At 36.7% G+C, this 18,858-nt stretch overlaps 1 protein-coding gene across 1 annotated transcript in view; it reads right to left on the bottom strand.

Moving 5' to 3' along the window:
* The window catches only part of LOC108706776 (dynein heavy chain 6, axonemal), a 149,341-nt gene that overhangs the window by 28,343 nt on the left and 102,140 nt on the right, over nt 1-18,858 (bottom strand). Inside the window, exons 56-62 of the mRNA XM_018243466.2 lie at nt 18,448-18,573; nt 16,891-17,055; nt 11,456-11,523; nt 9,598-9,778; nt 3,540-3,719; nt 2,297-2,530; nt 84-219 (exon numbers count right to left, since the gene is read on the bottom strand). Of these exons, the coding sequence (XP_018098955.1) occupies nt 84-219; nt 2,297-2,530; nt 3,540-3,719; nt 9,598-9,778; nt 11,456-11,523; nt 16,891-17,055; nt 18,448-18,573 (1,090 nt within the window). The remainder of the gene's footprint in view (nt 1-83; nt 220-2,296; nt 2,531-3,539; nt 3,720-9,597; nt 9,779-11,455; nt 11,524-16,890; nt 17,056-18,447; nt 18,574-18,858) is intronic.

The following is an 18,858-nucleotide window of genomic DNA, read 5'->3' as shown; positions in this document are numbered from 1 at the left end:
ATTGCACATATTCAATTCTGTGCCCTAACAACATGATCCTCGTACAAAATCTAAGGAATGGAAAGGTTATACTTTTAACTTACCTAAATGGATGACAATAGGAGTCGACAATATTTCATTTTTTATTCCCTTGAAGCATGGAAGAATTTCTTCCAAGTCACAACAACTATACCAAAGCATGTCAGAAAGCCTGGGCACATCTGGTTTAGGTGGATGTTCCTAATGAAAGGGAAGAAAGAAAATGTATCAGGACAGAATGACATTTCCTGCTTAAAGTGCTGTAGAAAGTTTCTCTTGCATGATAATTAAATTGTAAGCCATGAGAACACAAGCAAAGTTTCAAGGATATTTTAAAGGCAAACAGTGTGTCTAGTTTGTATGACTTCAGTGACACAGATGCATGCAGAGAGAGTAACTTGAGGCATATGCAGCTAAAATAACAGCATGTGAGAAATCATGGATGCTTCAAGAAAATTCATCCAGAAGAGTTAAATTGATTGTATTTATTCTAAATGCAATCAGTTCAGCCAAGCAACAGGCTACCAGGTTTTAGGTACAGTTTAAGTTTCCAGATGAACAATTGTGGCAGTTTTACAACAGCTAAAAACAAATGGTGGTTTTCTTTATAGGGCATCATAGTGTTATACAAAGTTGCAACTGAGCTATATGTATCAGTGGTGTAACTATAGAGGAAGCAAGCAAGCACCTAATCGGAGGCAAATGATTGTCAGAAATGCTCTTCCTAAAACAACTAAACAGGTTCATTTCACTGCAACAGATGTGAAACCTGCAAAAACATCCTGTGCAAAGATAAAGTTGCTATACCAAATACACAAAAAGTATACACCATTCTGGACTACTATTCGTGTGATTCATCCAATGTGGTATACATGATTATATGTACTAGGTGCTCTACAAGAGGCATATAGATTGGTGAAACGGGACAAAAATTACGAACAAGGATGAACCATCAAAGGCATAAAATCAACACCAAATCATGTGATACACCAGTGAGGCAATACTTCTGTAGTCAAAATCACAGTCTTCAGGACACGAAGGTCTTAATTCTAAAAGGGAACTTTGAAACTGAATGGAAAAGGAAGATTTATGAATTCAAATGTATGTATGAGTTATTTAACACATTAAGACAGGGCCTTAATTTTATGTCACACTATGTGACCTGACTGAATCTAGATTCTTGGACTATTTACAACCTTTCACTGATCTAACAGTATGGGGCACATTTACAAAGCTCGAGTGAAGGATTCGAATTAAAAAAACTTCGAATTTCGAAGTGTTTTTTTGGCTACTTCGACCATCGAATGGGCTACTTCGACCTTCGACTACGACTTCGACTACGAATCGAACGATTCGAACTAAAAATCGTTCGACTATTCGACCATTCGATAATCGAAGTACTGTCTCTTTAAGAAAAACTTCGACCCCCTAGTTCGGCAGCTAAAAGCTACCGAACTCAATGTTAGCCTATGGGGAAGGTCCCCATAGGCTTGCCTGCGTTTTTATGATCGAAGGATATTCCTTCGATCGTTGGATTAAAATCCTTCGAATCGTTCGATAATCCTTCGATCGTTCGATCGCAGGATTTGCGCTAAATCGTTCGACTTCGATATTCGAAGTCGAACGATTTTAGTTCCTGGTCGAATATCGAGGGTTAATTAACCCTCGATATTCGACCCTTAGTAAATCTGCCCCTATATATGCTGTGCCTATCTAGCTTTCATTTATATATTGCCTGATGAAGGGGCCTTGATGCTCTGAAAGCTTGCAATGTATTTTTATTGTTAGCTAATATAGGTATCCCATCTACAATACTTTTTGTATTTGTTTGTTTTTTTATTTGTTATTTTTTTCATGAATCTCGAAAAATGTATGGTTTTCCTATATTCATTTAAAGCTCAAAAAATTAAAAAATTTGCCAGGTCAATAAGGATTTTTTTAAGTCAACTTTTTCAATGCAAAAAACATTGAAGTCATTGGGAATGTTTTCTCTGCACATTTTGTGCACAAAACATTTTGCAGTCAATAAGCTTGTTTTGCAGCAAATTTTTCACAGTTACAAAATGGATATGGATTACGAAGGATAATTGTGTTGTGCATCTATTATTTGGTTAATTTTGTTCTACATTGTACAGTAAATTCTCTACAATGTAAATTTGGTTATTACTACTCCTATATGGTTACTTTGCTTACCCTAGCATAACAGTTTTCATTCTCTGTTAAAAATAATAATTACAAAAGTCAAGATTTATTTGCCATAAAATTATTAAAATCCCACCTTATCTAAGCCTGCAGCACCACGGAGGAAAAAATTCCATTCTGTCTCTGTAATCTCGCCTTTATGTCGCATGATTTCTACGCAGAGCATAAAACTGTAAATAAGCTTGTGTTGTTCAAAAAGACCCCGTGAAACATTGGTATAAGCTGAAAACAAAGTCTGGCTAAGCAGGGTTGCCAGGCGTATATCAAGATCATTACTCTTTTCCGCAGCCTCAATAGTCATATTAAATAACTGTAGGAAAAGAAAAAATATATTGAGATGTCATGTAAACAACCTTAAAGACATTATGTTAAGTTAATCGCTGCATATCATAGGCCTCATGAGTCAACAGCATTTAAATAATGAACATTTGTTTTCAGTATGTAATACAATTATGGCAATGTAATGAGCCTTGTATACAGATCGGATATCATCGTCTTTATAAATCTCCTTTTGCGCCAACATTCAGTAGAGAAATATCCAATGTGATACAATATTATTTAATAGTCACAAAACCTGCTTATAGCAGTTTCATATATTAACACTTCAGGGTAACTGTTTCTTAAAATTCATATAAACAAAGATCTTAGCAAAGCATGTTTCCAAAATACTCTACACTACTTTCTCTGTGAAACAGACAGTTGCTTATGAGTCATTAGTACCTTAAGAATTTGGCCATGTATTTTTAGAGCATATCCATGCTTGTGCATTATTTGTGAAGGGATCTACAGCATATACAGTAGTCTATAGAATATAGAAAAGCCATCAATGGCAGTTAATGGGGATGGCTTTTGGTGACAAAATGTACATTGCTGCCATAGCCCAAGGTGTTCTATAAAAGCCTTGAAATAAATAGGAGCATTGTGCCTTTTAACATTTGTAGTCTGATGTTATTTCAAGACATTTATAGTATTCAGTTGACCCACAATAACCATACTTAACATTAATGTGCACAACAGAGCTATTGCATACACCATATTTATAGCTACTGTAGCACTGTAGTTATGTGATCTAATTGATAAAGTACAATGGCATGCTGCACTATTTATAAGCGTGTATGGTGATTTATCATATTAGAGTTCTGAGAGAAACATCTACACGCACAAATCCTAGCATGTCAAATTGAACGAATAAAGCCAAAAAGGCTTGCTGTAAGGCATATTTTAATTTAATTTTATTTTTTTTAAAAAAGGAGAAAAATGTGTTAACTTTTATCTGTGGTATGCATACGGAAAACAATCTACAAAAGAAATCGACTTACTTGCTTAAAATATTTCAGTGAATACTGATACATTGGATCTATTTCCGATAAGCTTGCAATAACAAAGTAAATGACAGATCCCTGGGTAGCTACTAGTCTGTATTTTTCCCGGGCAGCATTGATATTTTCTTCTGTGGCTTCTGCTTCTAACAATCTTGTTTTTATTGTACCTGATGTAATCTGGATATACAAGTTTGAAAAAAGGGGAGTTATATCACACAACTCACTTCTGGTATAAACATAAGCAAAGCACATGCAAAACATAGAATTCCCTATTTTAGCAACTGTTCAAATAGGCATCATTTATTAGGGATGCACCGAATCCACTATTTTGGATTCAGCCGAACCCCGAATCCTTGGCGAAGGATTCGTCCGAATACCAAACCGAACCCTAATTTGCATATGTAAATTAGGGGTGGGTAGGGGAAAACACGTTTTACTTCCTTGTTTTGTGACAAAAAGTCACGCGATTTCCCTCCCCGCCCCTAATTTGCAAATGTAAATTAGGGTTCGGATTCGGTTCATCCGGACAGAAGGATTCGGCCAAATCCGAATCCTGCTGAAAAAGGCCGAATCCTGGATTCGGTGCATCCCTATCATTTATGCTTTATTGTTATTTTTAATATTTGGCTTCTTCTTTTGCCTCTTACTATCTTGCAATTTCAAATGAATTCTTGTTGTTGGGGTAACTGACCCAACAGCCAAAAACTATTACATGAGAATTATTAATGTTACTTTTTAATACTTATCTTTATAGTCATGCCCTCTCCTTCCCATATTTCAGTCTGTCACTCACACCATTGCCTGATTGCTAGGGTAAATTTGACCCTAGCAACCAGAGAGGTGCTGAAAAAAAGCTTAGTAATTCAAGATTAACGAATTCAAAAAAGTTGACCAATTGCAAATTGCCTCGGAATGTCACTGTCTACATTTTACTAAAATTTACAAGGTTAAAAACGATTTTACTTTGAGTCGAAGTTGAAGTATCCTAGTCAATGGTTGAAGTCCAAAAAATTACTTAGAATTTCGAATTTTTTAACTTCGAAAATTCCATCGAATTCACTTTGACCCTTGATAAATCTATGACATTTAAGAATTCACAGTTATTGGCTTTGAGAAGGTTTGAGATAAAGTACAAGAGTATAGAGTAAATTATAGGATCTACTATTCTCCAAAACCCAGGCAGTTTATTCAAACTGAAAATGTTTTCCCAAAAGAGATGCAGTATAAGGCTTAGTAATATATCTCACTCTATGCAGTGCAGAGATAGAAATGATCATGTTTCATGCTTTCACTTGAATTAATAGAGTTTCTAAACCAGTTGGCTATTTAAAAAGAAAAATATGTATCTATCTATATACCCACACGTTACGTGGGTTATTGATTAAAGTCCGATGTATGAAATTTTACAGATTTATTATACCCGATGCAGCAAAAAACCCAAATGTAAAAATCTGCCATCTCAGACCTGTCGAGGTCATGTATAAGACAATGGGAGAGGCATCTATTTCAAATTGAAGTTATATGGGGGGTTAAATCTGACTTTTTCACGGTTTTTGGGCAAAAACTCAAGTAATTTGTGTTTTTCGCTTGGTTTCATTAAGTTTTTTGCTCGGTTTCATTACGTTTTTCCACAATCCCATTGAATCAAATTTTTTATAATAAATAAACTTCATGGGAGTTTGGTCGGGGTTTTTTTTAAATAAAATATGAGATAAATTTGGATTATAGTAAATAATCCTCTACATGTATCTCAGTTCAATATTTGCTATTTTAGAAACTAATAATAGAACTAATAATATCAAGATGTGGAAAAATGTGAATTTTAACCGATAGGACTAGATATATCAGTCCAGTCAATTTTATATAAAAATATTCTCTGTGGATTCTAAAGGGTCCATTTACTAACAATCGAATTGTGGAAGTTGTTGTCATTGTTTTTTCAACTAATCATGAGAAAGTCATGGTTTTCCAGTATTTCTAAAAAGCTTTAAAATTTGAGATTTATTAATTGAAAGAAAACACTAAAACCTTTAATGCTGAACTTTGCCAAGTAAATGTTTTCGAGGTGCTATAGAAGTCAGTAGGAGGTACGCTGATCCTATTGGACCATTTTAAAACAATCAGAATTTTTGAGGTTGTGACACTTAGACATGTAGGGGTACCTGGGTCAGTGTCTTTTAGGGTAAACAAAGCAATCACAGAAGTTGCTCTCGTAAAGGCAGGTATCTGCCATTTATTCGGTTACACAATCTTTTGTAACAAGCACATACAAAACAAAGAGATGAAAAACAAGGGAAAATAAACCCTTGCACCAGTGTGCTGGCTAAACACAGTTGGCAGCCTAACTACAGTTGGGTGGTTTCCCAGCTCCAACGTGACAACAAAAAACAAAGTTATTACAATCGCTGATAATCAGTACCTTCCCAGATGTACTGCAGTGTACTGAAGTGGGAGAGCACCTCCTAAAAAGCTGTCAGGTACTTCAACTGCTACAATTTCCTTGCAGCTCTAATCTGTGTAATTGGGCTGGGCCTGTGATTAATTATTCCATGTTCCAGGGCGTTATATTATATAACACCCTGGGAGCAATATATTGCCCATCTACAACTAATCCAGTTGCTTTATTACAAGTTTTTCGTTTTTGTTTTTTTTTTTTTGCTACGAATTCGCTACAAATTATCAGAAAAACTCAAATTTTTAGAGGTATCTGTATTTTTTTCAGATCGTTTAACCAGATCTTTTAATAAAATCAATGACAATTGAGGTTTTAGAGTGTGTGAGTTTAACTGAGTTTTCCTAAACCTCTAAAACCACTAAAATCCAACATTTAGTTATTACATTTCTCAGGAGTATTAGTAACTATTGTATCAATTCTAACAGCTGCCTTTAATGAAATCCAGGGATTCTGCTCAGCAGGAACAAAGATAAGAAATGTATCAACAGTTTACAGGGTCGGCTACCCCCTTTCAGAGCTGCTTTAGAAGGTGAGAAATGAAACTTTACACTTCAATACTAGAAAAACAGTCACACATAGAAAATAGCAAGTAATTGGAAAAAGTCTTTATGGTAAACTATCTGAAACTAAAAAAAAGTGTTGGAAGGTGAACAACCCCTCTAAACTCAATTAATCTGATAATGTGGAATAAAATGTAATTTCAAAGGGATCAAGAACCATTTTTGTATAGTGAAAGAAAATGTAAGCAACTTTACAATATGCATTCATTACACATGTTGATGGTTTGAATTTATTGTAAATATACCGCTATTCAAGTCATGTGCAAGTGTACCTTACTGACTCGGGGGGACCCTAGAGCTACTACCACCTTCAAGTTGGCAGTAATTACAGTGTTCCCCTGGGGGCTGTGTCTATAGACACTGTAAGTGCAGGAAAATTTGCCGCATTGTGGGTACAAAACATGGTAAATAGTGCTACCAGGAGAACCCAAGATGTAACTTATAGCTTAGTCTAATTAATTTCGACTCCCCCCCCCCAAAAAAAAGCTTAAGATAACAACTATACAAAATTTAAACCAATATCATGCATGCAGGGGTCTTTTAAAAATGTATAGAAATTAATACAGCCCAACCCATCAACAGGGGTTAGGTATATACAATGCAAGGTAGGGGGAAACAACATGTAATTTTAAGTAACTTTATCATATACCTCTATTAGAATTGTGTTATTGGTTTTATAGTTATTTGTAAATGTGAAAATGATTACAATCAAAAACATTATTTCCCTTTTCCTTTCTGCACTGCTGAGTCTCCAAATAATGTAGGGGAATCAGCCTTTCATGCTTCCTCACATTTCTGTTAATAAGCTGGTTTCTGCTACACTGTTTTAAAAAGCAAACCTGCCAAGGCAGAAAATTGAAAGCGACAGATACTGATTTAAATAGCAGTTATATCTGGAAAGAAATTTTTAAAAATGTGTAATCAACGTATACTGAAGATTTGAAATACAATTTATTTTATTAGGCAAATTTTATTCATGGGTTAACATCCCCCATTAAATCTATTTATTGCTTTTGAGATCATGTCAATAATATATATATATATATATATATATATATATATATATATATATATATATATATATATATATATATATATATATAGTCCAACAGAAGAGATCCGCACTCTCAGGTCTTATAAAATCTTAGATTTGTTTATTGATAAAAAGGACCAACTTTTCAGCCTATTCCAAGGCCTTTCTCAAGGTGAGAAGTGTACAAATGAAATGCCTTATATACATACATTGGCGGGGGGAAAAAAAAAGATTGAATAATGATGACCACTCATCATCGTCATCATCATGAGTCCACTCCCATAAGGGAATCACACTTCAAAGATGTTAAAACATATACGGCCCACATCACAAATAAACATCATATTTAAATAACAACCCAAATATACATTACTGTTAAAAACAAGATATAAAGTAGTATTGTTGCAAAATTTGTTTCAATATACCCCTATTTACAATGTTACTAATTGTTACCATATCAATAGACTTGAGCTGAATGTTAAAATTGCCCTGGTAATCACACCTTCACGGTCATTGTTTTAACCCAGTCATTAGATAATGGCTTTCTGTAATATCAATAGTAAACCCTATCAGTATGACAATCCAGCTGGTCCATGTAATACCTCTGTCACTGATTGCACCGATGCTATGAGACCAACTAATTCCTTTATATATTGTATCCTCTCTGTATAGTGGATCATAATCACCAAAAAACTTAACACCTCAAAATATTTTCACTGCTCCATATCCCCTTCACTGTACTTTGATTTCCGTGGCATCTCTGTTGTGCTCTCCCCATAAAAATATTCTGCTATGGTACCCTTGAGTTATCAATAACGAAATTATTACAACACCAGCGTGCTAGTGATGAAAGATTGATATATAGTGAATAAAGTACCCCCTCTTGTAAAATATAAGGATATTATAAGTTACCGAGGAGTTTCATGACCATATAAAAACACGAGGCCAAAGGCCGAGTGTTTTTATACAGGTCATGGAACTCCGAGGTAACTTCTAATAGCCTCATATTTTACAACTGGGGGTACTTTATTTATTATAATTCACACATTTTAGTGAGTCATGTGACAGAAATGACATCAGAACTCACCGTTTATAACTGATGACATCAGAACTCACCGTTTATAAGGATATAATTCACAAGATATTCATGACTTTTGTGTATTATATATATATATATATCATATATATATATATATATATATCATATATATATATATATATATATATATATATATATATATATATATATATATATATATATATATATATATATATATATATATATATATATATATATATATATATATATATATATACACTCTGTTTACACCAGCCCAAGAATGTTCTGACTAAAGATTCCACATACTGTACAAACCTAGGGGCCGTTGCATCAAGGGTCGAATATCGAGGGTTAATTAACCCTCGATATTCGACTAGGAACTAAAATCCTTCGACTTCGAATATCGAAGTCGAAGGATTTAGCGCAAATTCTGCGATCGTACGATCGAAGGATTATTCCTTCGATCGAACGATTAAATCCTTAGAATCGAACGATTCTAAGGATTTTAATCCAACGATCGAAGGAATATCCTTCGATCAAAAAAACTTAGGAAAGCCTATGGGGACCTTCCCCATAGGCTAACATTGACTTCGGTAGCTTTTAGCTGCCGAACTAGGGGGTCGAAGTTTTTTTTAAAGAGACAGTACTTCGACTATCGAATGGTCGAATAGTCGAACGATTTTTACTTCGAATCCTTCGATAGTCGTAGTCGAAGGTCGAAGTAGCCCATTCGATGGTCGAAGTAGCCCAAAAAAACTTCGAAATTCGAAGCTTTTTACCTTCGAATCCTTCACTCGAAGTTAATGAATCGGCCCCCTAGTCTCAGTCACCAGACATATACATGCTTCAGATTATTTTTCCAATGATCAGAAATATTGGTTGTTCTGCCAGAACTCTATGAAATGCATTATTCTTTCAAGATATTTTACTTTTTATTAGCAACATACCTTTGATTCCTGTAATGTATTGATAAGGTCTTCATTGTCCAAAATATTTCCTTCTGATGTGAACAGTAATTTTAAAATTCTATCCTCTATAGCTTTCAGTTGATTCTTATCAGAGTTTATTCTGGTAATAAGCTGGTTTCTCTGCTCCTCTAAATCTGGCCTTTCAATTCTTACAACGTCACTTGAAAGTAAAAAAAGTATATGTGTTGTTTGTTGGTATTTTACAGACACGCATATAAAAAACACAATTCGACCAATATTGCCTTTAATGAAAAAAAGACAAGTGAAAATTTTTTTAGTGGCATACTCTTTTCACCTCTGTATGAACAAATAAAAACATTCTGCACTAATAACACATATATACTTTAATAAAGCCTTCTGATTGCCTGTTGTCAAACTACAATAATAAAACATAGTGACCTTTTGTCCTATAAACCCAGTTAGGCTTTTCTTGTTTCATGGGGTGAAGCAAACTAATCTGATCCAAAAACAAAGATATTGCAAAACATAACACAGTTAATACCTTAGAACATATATATCTTCATAACATTGACGAATTCAAGATAATGAAAAAGACAGATGCTGAAAATCCGAACACTGCTTGTCCTGGCAACAGACATCATGTGGAATGCCACACTACAAAACTACTAGTGACCAAATAGGCCACTAAAGCTTAGGCCTGACCTCTTCTCCTTAACCAATAAATCTGACAGACAAAACACATGAGTACATGTCCGTGTATACAAGTATTGGCCTCCGTTTGAATCATCTACTAAAAATAATTATATTTGTGGAATTATGAACGTGAGGACATGCATTTTTTACAGGCTCAGCAGCTATATAATTGTGGTATGGGCATAGTTCTTACATCAGCATCTTCTGTCATTTGGAACTTAATCTTCCCTGACTAGTCACTGACAAGAGCCAGAATCCCACTGAGTATGAAAAGTCCAATAGCATGAAGAAGTGTGTCTAAATTATAACAGAGTATAAGTATTACCCAGACCATATTAAACTAACTCAAGTCCAGATGCATAATGCACAGTTCTCTCCATTGGTGACACTTTAATTACCCCTTTGACTCTATCTACCACGAGAACAGGATTGCTCAGATGTTAGGAGAGTTATTTATCAAAATCCAAATTTTCTGATTATGTAATTTAAAAAAGTCTGATCAAACTAGAATCCAGGATTTGACATTTGAAAAGGCCTGATTTAATCGGATCAGGGAAAAACTCGATAAAATCGAGAGAAACCCCAAATTGTGCGTTTTTTCTGTTTTCCTTCCCAAATTGCTAGATTTTTTCAGGCTTTTTCCAGAAAAGTTTGGATTTTTCTGAAAGCATGAAATAGTTGAATTTTTGGGCTGATTCCAGCACAGACCACAGATATATAATACTGTTAATCTCGAAAAATTTGAATTTTTGCAGCCTTGGGGTATAATACTGTAAATTTTTTTTTGCTACTAAACATTCGGATTTTATAGTAAAAAAAACTAAACATTTTTAAAGATTTTAGCATTCGGACTTCAATAAATAACCCCCTAGATGTGTGTGGTTTCAAAGAATGTGTGTCATATATTATCTTGTCATATATATCAACAAATATAGCTATGTGCAGTAGCTCACAGGCAATATGACTGGAGAGGGGAATAGAATAACTGAAACATTAGAAGCTTTTTGCTTTTTGGAAGCTTTTTGGTATATATTCACAGAGCACATTTTATTGCACAGGTATAGTCACAGGCAGGCAGAACGAGACTGACAAAAACTCAGACTGGATAAGACTTTCTGTAATCCTATTTTTCTGCCTTTGATACAGTGGAAGAAAAAACCTGTTATAAAGGGAAAAAATTCACCTGAGCAGCTGATCCTCTAGGCCTGATCTGGTCACAGTAAAATTAATTATGGTAACTTTAATGCACACCTACATGATAAAAGATAAATAAGGATAGAAAAGGTTAACAACATTAAAATTATAACGTGAATTGTGAACCCTATTTGAAAACAAAGCAGATATAAATTATGTTACAAAAAAAATTATTAAATAAAGAAATAATGGCACAACATATATAAATATATGTACATTATACTGTACTTTCAGCAGTCCACTGAAACCCTCGCCTTCTATTAGCTGTAGCATTTGTAGTAGCAGCTCATTATACATAGTGCATTTCAGTAAACAGCTGATTTGTTCTGATTTTGTTGGAAAGAAACATTAGTGACGTTACCCTGATTTGCCATGTTCATTGCAAGAAATAAGAAAAAAAGCACAAAGTACTTATTTTCAAAAAAAAATAATAGTCAAAAAGCATTATCAGCAAAAACCCTATTAACTGAACCAATTCATCGAACCAAGCCCTATTCATTGAACCAGATTCATCTGATCACTGAACCCTTTTTAGTCCACCATTCCTCAGTACAAATGATAATTGATCTCCACTATACTCCTCAACATAATTTTCAAAACGTAAAGGAGAATTCAACCCTGTATAAAAGAAACCCTGTATAAAAGAGACCCTGTTCCCCCCCCCACCCCAGGGTGACCCTCCTCCCCCCGGCTAACTGCCCCCCCCCCGGGGAAATGCCCCATACTTTATACTTACCCCTCGGCGCAGATTCTGCCAGCACCCATGTACCCATCTTCCGGGTCCTTGGTAAGCTGACTGGGAGATGGGTATGTCTGTGCATGCGCGGTTGGAGCAGTTTGCCTTTTGCGACAACTGCACATGCGCCGAATCTCCCAGTCAGCTTACCGAAGACCCAGAAGATGGCTGCGTGGAACTCCGCTGACAGAATCTGCGCCAAGGGGTAAGTATAAAGTATTGGGCATTTCCCGGGCGGGGGGGGCAGTTATCCTGGGGGAGGAGGGCAGGACCGGACTGGGAGTAAAAAGCAGCCCACATGTAAACACACAATGATTTTGAACTCATCCCCACATATATTGGGGTAAACCTGCAAAAATTATGTGCATAAAGAGCTTCCTTTCTAGCTTAACTGTTATTAATGAAGACTATTACATTTATTAATTAACTATTATTATTACATTACAGTACAGTAAAATGTTCTTTACTGGCACCACACAAATCTAGTGTGTCCTTATTAACCATTTTGTTGATTTGCCATTTATTATAAGCCATTAACATCTAATGTTACATTACTGTATGGGGTACATTACTTATAATGTGCAAGTTTCATGCAGCCTTGTGTCTTTATATGGTCACAGAACAACCCATTAGTGATTTCTAATATCCTTATCATTTACAGTAGGGGGTACCTTATCACTTATAATACATGAGTGATACTCAGAGTTCCCTGTATAACTCAGCCTGCAGCCTTGTGCCTTTATATGGTCACAGAACAAGCCCTCAGTGATTTCTTATATCCTTATCATTTACAGTAGGGGGTACATTATTCCTTATAATACATGAGTGATACTCAGAGTTCCCTGTATAACTCAGCCTGCAGCCTTGTGCCTTTATATGGTAACAGAACAAGCCGTCTGTGAATTCTAATATCCTTATCATTTACAGTAGGGGGTACATTATCCCTTATAATACATGAGTGATACTCAGAGTTCCCTGTATAACTCAGCCCGCACCCTTGTGCCTTTATATGGTCACAGAACAACCTCTCAGTGATTTCTTATATGCTTATCATTTACAGTAGGGGGTACATTATTCCTTATAATACATGAGTGATACTCAGAGTTCCCTGTATAACTCGGCCTGCAGCCTTGTGCCTTTATATGGTTACAGAACAACCCCTCTGTGAATTCTAATATCCTTATCATTTACAGTAGGGGGTACATTATCCCTTATAATACATGAGTGATACTCAGAGTTCCCTGTATAACTGAGCCTGCAGCCTGCAGCCTTGTGCCTTTATATGGTCACAGAACAACCTCTCAGTGATTTCTTACATCCTTATCATTTACAGTAGGTACATTATCCCTTATAGTACATGAGTGATACTCAGAGTTCCCTGTATAACTCAGCCTTGTGCCTTGTGCCTTTATATGGTCACAGAATCCCTCAGTAACTTCTAATATCCTTATCATTTACAGTAGGGGGTACATTATCCCTTAAAATTAGGGATGCACCGAATCCAGGATTCGGTTCGGGATTCGGCCAGGATTCGGCCTTTTTTAGCAGGATTCGGATTCGGCCGGGTAGAAGGATTCTACCCGGCCGAACCAAATCTGAATCCTAATTTGCATATGCAAATTAGGAGCGGGGAGGGAAATTGCGTGACTTTTTGTCAGAGAACAAGGAAGTAAAAAATGTTTTCCCCTTCCCGCCACCAATTTGCATATGCAAATTAGGGTTCGGATTCGGTTCGGTATTCGGCCGAATCTTTCACGAAGGATTCGGGGGTTCGGCCGAATCCAAAAAAGTGGATTCGGTGCATCCCTACTTAAAATACATGAGTGATACTCTGAGTTCCCTGTATAACTCAGCCTGCAGTACGATTTTTGGACCGTGTGTGGAGAGTGCCAACATTTTTCGTCCAGCGGAGATCGGGCATTTGGTCGATCGGACAGGTTTGAATTTGTCCCGACCGATCCCGCCGGAGCCCATTGCGCATCGTAATCGGATTGTTCGGCCATAGGGCCGAACATTCAGATTACCCCCGATATAGCCATGCCTGTTAGTGGCATATCGGGAGAAAGATCCACTCATTTGGCGATGTCGCCAAACGAGCGGATCTTTGCGTCTATGGCCACCTTAAGGGAATCAGCTAATAAGGGAAGTGTCTGGGGGAAGCACCAGTCAATACACACAGACATCTCACAAAGCAGCCTGCCCACAGCTCTGTACAGATTTGTACACACTGGCTCCCCAGATGCTCTGGGGGTTGGAATGCAGCAACATATGGGGAGAATAAGTCGTATCGGAGTGGACTTACTGTTTTTTGTGCCTCTCCTGCCGCCTGCCCAGCTACCTCATTCCCTTAACTTAGTCTGTCCAAGTTCCTAAGATTTCTACAGAAAGCTCCTGCTAAAGCACACGCAGCGCTGCATTTTCAGAAGTCGACCGAAGTATGGAAACTTTCGGCGACTTCTGAAAACACAGCGCTGCGTGTGGTTTAGCACAGGCGACTTTTCATTGAAGCGGATGGGAAGACACGAGGAGGCAGTTCGGGGATATTGTCGCCCAGAAGAAGAGGCGATTAGTCGCCAGGCGACAAAATGTCCCGGAATCTCCTCATGTGAACTAACCCTTAACAAAGGAATAGAGCAGCCCCTCAGGCAAATGCACGAATAAACAGATTGCCAGTCCTGGCCTGGAGGAGGGTCTACCTGGGGTGGGGGGTACAGGGTTTCTTTTATACAGAGTTGAATTCTCCTTTAAAATACGCATGTCTAACTATCAGTCTTTCTGTATAACAGCCAAGTTGAGACTGCATTGCCTTATTAAATATTGGAACTACAGAAGCTTTCCTCCAATCCACTGATACCATACCAGATCAGAAGGTATTATTTTATTATTATTATGTTACATGTTATTATGTTTCTGTAGAGTATATTCTGCAGCACCATGGTATACAAAATAGTTATAATCATTCTCTTAAAGGACATGTAAACCCTCCCCACAAAATTTAATCAGTGAACAGAAATCTTTAGATACCTGCCATTTTGGTTGTTAAAAGGTTACCAGTAAGACTGCAGCATGCCCTTAATCACTTAGAAATTCTAATACTCCTCTAACCCACTCTGCCCCCTCCCTCAGGAATTTACTTTGGCTGTTGGCTCATGAGCATACTCAGTTCTTCTTAGCTCAGATTACTAAGTACACCTCCAGTCTAACAGCCAATGAAGAGTATTGCTGGTTCCCATAGAAACTCTTGCTGTCTGATCCTAATTTTTTCTCCTAACCACCTCTTCTGAGCTCAGCTTAACCATTACAGTGCTCAACCCCAATAGAACTTTTTATAAAAGTATGTTGTGCCAGTGCAAACCTGCATTCTGCATTGCATGAACTTTTCAGCATACATGTCCTGTTTGCAGATTTCAATGTTACTGATGATATGTCAGAGGGAAAATGGCCAATGGGTAAAAGCTGCTATTTGTTTTATGAAAATGTGATGGTGCTGGCAAATGGAGGGGGTATATGCAGTACAAATGATGTAGCTTGGGTGGGGAAGATATGCACAACTTATATACATTGTAGGTAAATGTAGGCTTTACATGTCCTTTAAGACAATTACACAAAAGAACTGTTTTACATGTGGTGATTCACACAGGCAAAAGTATAAACGTTGTTGTATTTACAAGGTTATATGATTTTCCACGGGTGGCAAAATGCCTTGATGTGCCTTTCCCTTAAGACAAATGTGAGAGCTACAGGTGTTTTTTTTTGCCTTCAACTTAAAAATGTAAAGGATTTTCTTTGTTTATTACTTCCAAACAAAACGTTAAAGTTTTTAATTCTATTATGGAGAGTCAAATCTCAATACAATCAATGGGGCAAATTTACTAAAAGGCGAAGTGGCTAACACTAGCGAAAATTCTCCAGCGTGACGTAATTTTGGCACTTTGCTGATTTAATAATGGTCCCTGGTGTAAATTCGCTAGCGAAGTAGACAGACTATAGCGCAACTTCGCACCATTACGCCAGGCGAAGTTGCGCTCTGGTGAAGGGACGTAACTATGCTAATTCACTAAGTTGCAGATTTTACTGAACGTTACCTCTTGCGCCAGACAACTCAGACCAGGCGAAGTGCATTAGAGTAGATAGGAGTTTGTCAAAAAAAAGCTGCAAATTTTTCTAAGTCCTAAAAAACACTAGCGTTTTTTTGGGGTAACCTCCTTTCCCCTAACATTTGGCACCTAAACTATACAGTGGGCACATGTGTAGTGCAATATTAGACCTCTATTTAATTTTCTTACGTTTCCCTGGCCTTGTGTAGTGTAATGTAGTTGCTGCAGCATACACATTCATTGTACTTTAACTGCACGCCGTATGCTAATTAGGCATCGCTAGCGTAACTTCGGACTGCTTATGATATTATCGATAGCGCTACTTCGCAACCATTCAGTAACCTGTGCGCAACTTCGGATCTTCGTGAATTTGCGCAGCCCTGCCGAAACTACGCCTGGTGAAGTGTGGCGATGCCGTCGCTAGCGCATTTTCGGCACTTTCTAAATTTGCCCCAATGTGCTATAGAGATGAAAGCACCAGTATTATTAATCCTAATAGCAAAATTTCAAACTAGATATTAGAGAAGAACTAAATACCATTCACTCTTTAATATGTCATATTTATGAATGCAGTTTACTGTGGTTTCTTACCTCAGGAAGATAATGTGGATTTGGCATTTTGGTTGTCATATAGAACCTAAAATTCTTATCATAGTCAATGTCAGAGTCTCCGAGGCGAATTAACGTTCTCCCACCTGACGTAAAGGTCTGCTTCAAAAGGATTGGCTCCAGAGCAGGATCTAATATCTCCTTAAGCTGTAATAAAAAAGTTCAGTTTATACATGGTGAAAGTGATTGACCATAGTATTATTGTAAATTATCTGTAATTATTATTTAAATTTATAAACATGACAAGTGTATGCTTATAATTCCATGTTATTTAAAATGGAAATGCTTTCCAAATGCCATAGGTAGCATATTTCCTAATCATATTTTAAAAATGGCTGCAGGTGGGAAAAGTCATTTTAACCATTGTAGTCCTCTCGAACAGCAAAGCAACCATCAAAATGCCTTGTCTGCCACAAGTCAAATAGTCTGCAACAGCAATATAATTTTTACAATTATAATTAAGTTTTAATATTAGATTTAATATACTGTATTTGAACTGAAAAGGATGAAACTTGCACCAACTCAATGAAGAGTAGCAAAAGCAAGCCCGGCATTTGCCATCTGAAGGCTGGTATTAGGTATAGGGTTCCATTAGCCGAGAAGACACTGCCCCTTGTACATGACAGACATTAATACCAGAAGATCTGCATCAACTAGCAGTTAGGCAGATTATATATAGACTTAAAAGGTTGAAATTGACGGACATATGTTCACAAGAAGACACAAGCACAGTTGTCTATGGGATTTGATAGGAGCAATCTACTGAGCCCCAGATTTTAGTATCTTCAACATGTAAAAGGTTAAAACATGTTGGGAGTTGTGGTCTTGCAATATCTGGAGACCCAAAATTATGGAATACTGCCTTAAACTGGCCATAGATGTTGAGATTTTTAAAAGATCAGATCCTGATCGTGAGACCACAATCTTCTCAGAACGATCGTACGATCGTACGAATTTACCATCAACTAAAAAGACCAATTTACCAGGAAAACAAAGGGGAGCTGCCTGCTTGGCCCTGCAAACATAGATAGATTGCACTGGGACCGACAAAGATTTTTTGACCTGGCCGATCAATTTCCCGACAGATGTCGGGCGAAAAATTGTAAGATGTACGATTGTTCGAATCCCACTAACCGCACGATAATTTCGAAGGATTGGTCGGGCTTCCCTAAAATCGGTCGTTCGGCAAGAAGAATCGTCGCGTCTATGGGGAGCTTTATTGTAAGGCCAGAAAAAGCTAAACCGAATTTAAAATCATGACATAGCTAAGTGGGTTAGGATGAGTTTAATGTTATCCTTAGCATTCTGACACCAGTTGTCACAGAACATCTCTAAAACATGAATGTCACCACAGTTAGTATTGCATTAGTGAAGGTAGTGGCAGGACAGGCACAGAGGCCCGTGGCTTTTTGTGCACACCCAGATGCAAAGGCCAAAAAAATGGTTTTTTGCACTTTGCATGCTGCATCTGGGTCTGCAAAAGTGCCCTATAACTTTCTTTTAATAAAAGATTTGAATAATTAACTTAAATTTACAAACCTCTTCAAGCAAGACAGGCAAACCAAGCCTTATAGCGTTTTCAAGAGTTCTAAGAAAACCAGCATCAGTAAGTTTTATGACTTTCAAACCATTCTTATTTTCTTTGCTTCTTATCCATCGATTTGCCTGTGGTATAAATATTGCAGAGATTAACTGGCATCTGTTATTTAACTTTAAATGTAAATCTTAGTCTTATCTTATTCGATAATGCAAAATATGCTTCTTTAATTAGTAAACTATATTTTGTTATTTTTAATAAGATGAACAATTCTTATAATACTTATAATTACCTATGTGAAATATGTAAAAACTGGAGAAAGTTGAGCATTATAAAAAAGAAGGTATTTAGAAATCAAGAGGAACTGTAACTATTACAAAAAAATAAATCTGATTTACAAATATTCTGTATTG

This window comes from Xenopus laevis, chromosome 1S, assembly GCF_017654675.1.
Source record: "Xenopus laevis strain J_2021 chromosome 1S, Xenopus_laevis_v10.1, whole genome shotgun sequence".
Taxonomy (NCBI): domain Eukaryota; kingdom Metazoa; phylum Chordata; class Amphibia; order Anura; family Pipidae; genus Xenopus; species Xenopus laevis.
The sequence above is the reverse complement of the archived record's forward strand: the minus strand, read 5'-3'. Positions and strand labels throughout refer to the sequence as shown.